A 7,500-nucleotide genomic window follows, 5' to 3' on the forward strand; every position below is an offset into this window, starting at 1 on the left:
AATGGAAAACATGTTTTCCCTTTCCCCAAAATCCTGGTTTTCCAGGAATTTCCGGTAATTTTCTGCCCTTTGACAATGAATGGGCAATATACAATGGACTGCATATAAATTCAAACCATCATGTTTCCCGGTTCAGAAAATTCCCTGATTGCCCGGAATTACCAGGAATGTCCCCCTATTGACATTGAATGGGCAATACACAAACCTCTCCATATCCAACATTTCTCAAGCGATTTGAACCGTTCCACCATCCACACACTCCACTCACCTTAGACAATCACCTACCATCTTCCAAGTTCCAATAAATTCCAGTGATTCCCAGAATTCCCGGTTTTTCAGAGACCTATTTTCACCTATTCGTGGACAATTTTCACAGTCCACTTTTTTCAGCCATCTTTGACCATTCCACCTTCAAAACATTCCTTTAATTGGGACAACAAAACGACCATTTTTCTTTCCGTATAAATTCCCGGTTTTCCCGAAATTCCAGGAATTTCGACATACATATTTAAACTTAAAGTGGTACTACGTCAACATTTTTTCAACCGATTCCAAAGATTTCAACACCAACCTATTTGTATTACCTATATTTACAAAAATTCCCATTTTTCACGAAATTCCCAAGTTTCTGGGAAATTTGTATTCAAATGAATGGACATATTCATAGTTCTACAATTCCCAAAATTCCATTTTTTTTACCCGATTCCTTTCAACCATCCACCCACACTGCTTTTCACATACGTCGAATGCAAAACATGTTTTCCCTTTCCCCAAAATCCTGGTTTTCCAGGAATTTCCGGTAATTTTTTGCCCTTTGATAATGAATGGGCAATATACAGTCGACTGCATATACATTCAAGCCATCATGTTTCCCGGTTCAGAAAATTCCCTGATTATCCAGAATTACCAGGAACGTCCCCCCATTGTCAATGAATGGGCAATATACAAAACTCTCCATATCCCACATTTCTCAAGCGATTTGAACCGTTCCACCATCCACACACTCCACTCACCCTGGACAAACAAACTACCATTTTCGAAGTTCAAAAAAATTCTAATGGAATTGCAAATTGCAGTTGTTATATCTTATTCAGTATGATTACGTGTGTGCTTAATTCAGCCTCAATTCACATAAACCTTTCTATTATTCAACACTATTATTGTCAAATGTTTACAATTTTGTCCATACAGACAATATTTATAATCATGTTTTGCAGTAGTGGGCATTCAAATTGTTTTAAGTTGCATTCAGAGGCATTCAATTAGATTTGCTGATACCTGCTGTGAGATGTTACTTAATTTTGCTGGTGTACAGCCTCTTGGTAATAAAAAAAAACAAATTCCCAGGTATTTGCACCAATTACATATAGTAGCGATACGGATAAAATCCCAGCGATATAGTAAATGGTTTTGTGGGTGCAGTGAGGATGTTTGTGTTCCCAGAGGTCATAAGCTTGCACAGACCGAGTTAGACAATCTAAAGACTCTGCAGCGGCTGGACAAGACCAACAAAGCCAACATGGTCCACATGAAGGAGCACTTCTACTTCCGCAACCACCTGTGCATCACCTTTGAGCTCTTCGAGTGAGTGGAAGGCCTCTCGGTGGCCGTGTACGTCCTTCTCACACTGAGACCTTCTCCCTGCAGGAAGGACCTCCACAAGGCCTTAGTGGAAAGTAAACTGCAGCGGCTCTGTGAGGCCGACATCAGGAAATATGCCATTGACGTGCTCAAGTGTCTGAAGGTGTTGAAAGACATGCAACTCATCCACGGCGACCTGAAGCCGGTAAGTTACAGAAACTGCCCGTCAACATCCTCCTGGAAAAAACATCTGGCAGATATAAAGGTGTCTTTAGTAAATTGGCTTTTGGTGGACAGAAATACTGGCTGATGCTTCCGTATTGATGTAGCAGGCACTTTTATGGACTTAGTAGACGGTGAAATACAGCGTCTGAATTTTTACGAGCGCAAACTGGTTCCCGCCCACAGCATCGCACTAATCCGGTAGAGAGATGAGTGCTGACTCAGCAGTTTTCTTCTGAAGAGAGCTTCTTGTTTAAACATAATACACTTGTTCTATATTTCTATGAAGGCCAATTTAACCAGATGACAAAACGTTGCCATTAACAACTTTGTCTTTCCGCAATTCTAATAACTAGGGCTGTTAATCTTTGGGTGTCTCACGATTCGATTCACTATTGATTCTTCGGGTCACGATTCGATTCAAAATCGTTTTTTTTCTCAATTCAACACGATTCTCGATTCAAAAACGATTTTTTCCCGATTCAAAAGGATTCTCTATTCATTCAATACATAGATTTCAGCAGGATCTACCCCAGTCTGCTGACATGCAAGCAGAGTAGTAGATTTTTGTAAAAAAGCTTTTATAATTGTAAAGGACAATATTTTATCAACTGATTGCAATAGTGTACATTTGTTTTAACTATTAAATGAACCAAAAATATGACTTATTTTATCTTTGTGAAAATATTGGACACAGTGTGTTGTCAAGCTTATGAGATGCGATGCAAGTGTAAGCCACTGTGACACTATTGTTCTTTTATTTAATTTTTTACAAATGTCTAATGATAATGTCAATGAGGGATTTTTAATCACTGCTATTTTGAAATTGTAACTAATATTGATACTGTTGTTGATAATATTCATTTTTGTTTCACTACTTTTGGTTTGTTCTGTGTCGTGTTTGTGTCTCCTCTCAATTGCTCTGTTTATTGCAGTTCTGAGTGTTGCTCGGTCGGGTTTGGTTTTGGAATTGGATTGCATTGTTATGGTATTGCTGTGTATTGTTTTGTTGGATTGACTAATTAAAAACAATTAAATTAAATTAAAATTAAAATTAAAAAAAATAAAAATAAAATTGATTTTTTTTTAAATGAGAATCGATTCTGAATCGCACAACGTGAGAATTGCGATTCGAATCCGAATCGATTTTTCCCACACCCCTACTAATAACAATACAAATTAAAATGGTCATTATTTCTATTAACCTCACAAGAAGGCAGTATCCGCATTGAAGTGTCAGAAGTGGTCAGGATCCAGTATGGGTACTTGCCATTGAAATTATATATATATATATATATATATATATATATATATATATATATATATATATATATATATATATATATATATATATATATATATATATATATATATATATATATATATATATATATATATATATATATATACATACATACATACATACATATATGTATATACTGTATGTATATATGTGTGTGTGTGTGTGTGTGTGTGTGTGTGTGTGTGTGTGTGTGTGTGTGTGTGTGTGTGTGTGTGTGTGTGTGTGTGTGTGTGTGTGTGTGTGTGTGTGTGTGTGTGCTCGCTCTGCCGTGGGTTCCCCTGACCACCACACACTGGCACGAGAGACCCGGTATTCTGGTTACAATAATGTTTTTATTGAGTCCACTCTGCGGCAACTAAGGTTGGGTATCGTTTGAATTCGAACGATTCCGATTCCGATTCTTTGTTTCGATTCCGATTCCTGACGATTCTCGATTCCGATTCTTTTAAGAGGCAGGGTCAAAAAAAAGTTTAGGATATTTTAAATGAGCTAGCTAACCTACAGTCTTTCTGAATGAAATAGTCTGACATTCTCCATCAATTTTAATTCTATTAACTTTTTATGAACTTTACTATAAATTCCTCACAGGGCTGTTTTCAACTAGAATATAAATATCAAATATATGCACTTGAATATATAAATATTATAAATTATGAATACATTTTCCCAGGGGTACACTTTCCTCAAGAGAGCTTTATTTTTGAAAACCTCATGAAAACACATTTACACACAAGTGTATGATGCTGCAGGAAACCTCATGAAAACACATTTACACATAAGTGTATGATGCTGCAGGAAACCTCATGAAAACACATTTACACATAAGTGTATGATGCTGCAGGAAACCTCATGAAAACACATTTACACATAAGTGTATGATGCTGCAGGAAACCTCATGAAAACACATTTACACATAAGTGTATGATGCTGCAGGAAACCTCATGAAAACACATTTACACACACAAGTGTATGATGCTGCAGGTACTTAAAAATGTTACCGTGCTCCCACTGATGGGCTAACCTGGTGCAGAAAAGCAAATAAACAATAAGAAACAACTTGCAAAACCCAGTCCAGATTAGCAGCAGGTACAGTATAAAATCAGAGACAGTTCTTGTTTAGGAAAATGACCATATCCGCCTTCTCAGGCAGGATGCGTGAGCGTTCTGGACAGATAGTGTCTCCTGCTGTGGAAAATACACGTTCGCTGGGTGTGGAAGAAGCTTGAACGCATAAATAGGAGAAAGCGCGATCTGACAGCAAAGGATAAGTCTTTTGTTGGTTCCACCACCATGCAGCAGGGTCGTCAGACATAAGTATCGGTGGAACGTCCTGGTACATCTGCAGCTCTCTCTCCACTCGTTTCTTGATGGACATGGAGCTCTGTTATTTCGCGGTTATTTCATTTTTTTTTGTAAAGTAAAGCCACACTTTTGACCGCCGACGCCCGCTATCCATGCTTGAGCTTGACTGACTCGCTCGGCTATGCTAACACTTCCGGCGGTGGGCGCTTCTTTGTTGGTGTTCAGCGGCTTCTTCTTCCGGTTCGGCGGACATATTTTTTTCCGGTCGGCGGACTGGGTATCGAAACTAGGAATCGAAATTTAAACTTTTGAACGATTCCGGGAGAATCGGAAAGTTAGTCCCGGTTCCAATCGATACTCGATACCCAACCCTACCGGCAACCGCACTCGACTTTTCAGTCTTAGTCTCTCTTGCTCTCCGTTGTGCTCTCCAGCTTTGTCTTTCTCTCTCTCTAACTCCAACTCCAACCACATGTCTCGTTCCGGCTGCTGCTGATAAGGGCGACAGGTGATTAGATAACAAGCCCCAGCTGGGCAATCTGCTCACCACGCCCCCCTCCACAATATATATATATGTATATATATATATATAGATATATAATATTATATATACATACTGTAACGACCGCTTGTGATAAAGTGTATGTCCGTGTATTATTGATGTTCATTGTTCCCGTGATGGTGAACACCGTGGCGGAGAATGAGGACGTGTTATGTGTCTGGGAGTGAAACACGCAGACAAAAGTGTCTGCACAGAGGGAAATTGGGCTTCTTATCAGCATAATATCAACAACTAATGTTATAAAGAGCGTCAGACTTTGTGTGACTTCCTCTGGAGGCTACAATACAATATTTTACTTAAATTTTCACGTAAAAAAAAACTCATTTTTTGGGCTTTTATTTTGCCGTGGTGTGCTGCCAAGATCAATTACCTTGAGGGGAAAGAAACCCCGGCTGTGTTGTGCAATATATTTAATAAATGACCTAATTAATAAATGAGCTACAGTTAGGGCTGGGCGATATGGCCTTTTATTAATATGTGGATATTTTTAGGCCATGTCACGATACACGATATATATATCTGGATATTTTGCCTTAGCCTTGAATGAACACTTGATGCATATAATCACAGCAGTATGATGATTCTATGTGTCTACATTGAAACATTCTTCTTCATACTGCATTAATATATGCTGCTTTTAAACTTTCATGCAGAGAGGGAAATCACAACTAAGTCAATTTACCAAAAGTGTATTTATTACACCGTTATTAAGCAGTGGCACAAACATTCATGTCATTTCCAAAACAGAAAGTGCAAGATTGTCAGAGACCTTTTAAAACAAGCTATACGTGCACTTTTGTGCATGATGTCACTAAGATGACTTAACTAAATTAAAGTGCACTTTTTTGTACAGAACGCCACTACATTAGTTTAAAACAAATAAAGTGCACTTTTGTGCATGATGTCACATAAGATATTTCAATAAGTGTCAAATAAAAATGAGCTGCATAATAGGAAATCAAATAGTGTATGTCCTTCGCTATGTGGTAGGTTCCTGCGGACGTCATCTCCTTCTGTTGTTGACTATTTTTTTTCATACGGTGTTGATCTGGAAATGGTTGCTTCATTACAGTATAAATTGACTGCATTCATTATCAAGATTGTGTGTGTTTTGGTAAATATATTAGCGGTCGTCTCTCTGATGGCTGTGATGATGCTCCTTATTTCTATGGCCTGCTCCATCCATCTTTTGCATTGATTGATCCCTGATCAGAAAATTGTCCGTGATGTGGTTGTTCCTTCTGCTTAAATCTGTTTTCTTTGGTGGATATTTGGTTTTCTTCTGTTTTTGTGTACCGTATTTTCTGGACCATAGGGCGCACCAGATTATAAGGCGCACTGCCGATGAGCGGGCCCAGTCAGGTCTATTTTCATACAAAAGGCGCACCGGATTATAAGGCGCATTAAAGGGGTCATATTATGATGTTTTTTTTCTAAATGTAAAACACTTCCTTGTGGTCTACATCAGTGTTTTTCAACCACTGTGCCGCGGGAGATGATCTAATTTCACCTATTTGGGTTAAAAATATTTTTTGCAAACCAGTAATTATAGTCTGCAAATGATGTGTTGTTGTTGAGTGTCGGTGCTGTCTAGAGCTCGGTAGCGTAACCGTATAATACTCTTCCATATCAGTAGGTGGCAGAAGGTAGCTAATTGCTTTGTAGATGTCGGAAACAGCGGGAGGCAGCGTGCTGGTCAAAAGGTGTCCAATGCTTAAACCAAAAATAAACAAAAGGTGAGTGCCCCTAAGAAAAGTAAATGAAGCTTAGGGAAGGCTATGCAGAACTAAACAAAAACAGAATGCTGGACGACAGCAAAGACTTACTGTGGAGCAAAGACGGCGTCCACAATGTACATCCGAACATGACATGACAATCAACAATGTCCCCACAAAGAAGGATAAAAACAACTTAAATATTCTTGATTGCTAAAACAAAGTAGATGCGGGGAATATCGCTCAAAGGAAGACATGAAACTGCTACAGGAAAATACCAAAAAAAGAGAAAAAGCCATTAAAATAGGAAGAACTAAAACGCTACACACAGGAAAACAGCAAAAAAGTCCAAATAAGTCAGTGTGTGATATAACAGGTGGTGACAGTACACCTACTTTGAGACAAGAGCTATATTGATGCATGCTTGGTTATGGTTTAAAGTCATATCCAACAATTGCAACAACGACTTTTTACTGTCAACTGAGTTTTGTTTTTTGATGATGTCTGCTGGTGGTGTGCCTCCGCATTCTTTCAACGCAAAAAATGTGCCTTGGCTTAAAAAAGGTTGAAAAACACTGGTCTACATAACATGTAATGGTGGTTCTTTGGTCAAAATGTTGCATAGATGATGTTTTACACATCATCCGCAGTCTCCACGTATCTCTAATGTGTGACTGCCATCTGCTGGTCACACTTATCATTTCACCATGTACCAAATAAAATATCTTCGAGGTCGGTAAGCACGACCAAAATTATTCCGTACATTAGGCGCACCGGGTTATAAGGCGCACTGTGGAGTTTTGAGAAAATGAAAG

The 7,500-nt window shown here is 38.5% G+C and overlaps 2 protein-coding genes across 8 annotated transcripts in view; one reads left to right on the forward strand and one right to left on the reverse strand.

The window, feature by feature from the left end:
- The window catches only part of rap1gapb (RAP1 GTPase activating protein b), a 411,217-nt gene that overhangs the window by 211,394 nt on the left and 192,323 nt on the right, over nucleotides 1–7,500 (reverse strand). The window lies entirely within an intron of this gene.
- LOC133643162 (dual specificity tyrosine-phosphorylation-regulated kinase 4-like) overlaps nucleotides 1–7,500 on the forward strand; it is an 84,262-nt gene that overhangs the window by 29,407 nt on the left and 47,355 nt on the right. For both annotated transcript variants that reach the window (XM_062037583.1, XM_062037584.1), the window contains 2 exons: nucleotides 1,444–1,584; nucleotides 1,648–1,786. In XM_062037583.1, coding sequence (XP_061893567.1) covers nucleotides 1,444–1,584; nucleotides 1,648–1,786 — 280 coding nt within the window. The remainder of the gene's footprint in view (nucleotides 1–1,443; nucleotides 1,585–1,647; nucleotides 1,787–7,500) is intronic.

The sequence above is a fragment of the Entelurus aequoreus genome, linkage group LG26 (genome assembly GCF_033978785.1).
Source record: "Entelurus aequoreus isolate RoL-2023_Sb linkage group LG26, RoL_Eaeq_v1.1, whole genome shotgun sequence".
NCBI lineage: Eukaryota > Metazoa > Chordata > Actinopteri > Syngnathiformes > Syngnathidae > Entelurus > Entelurus aequoreus.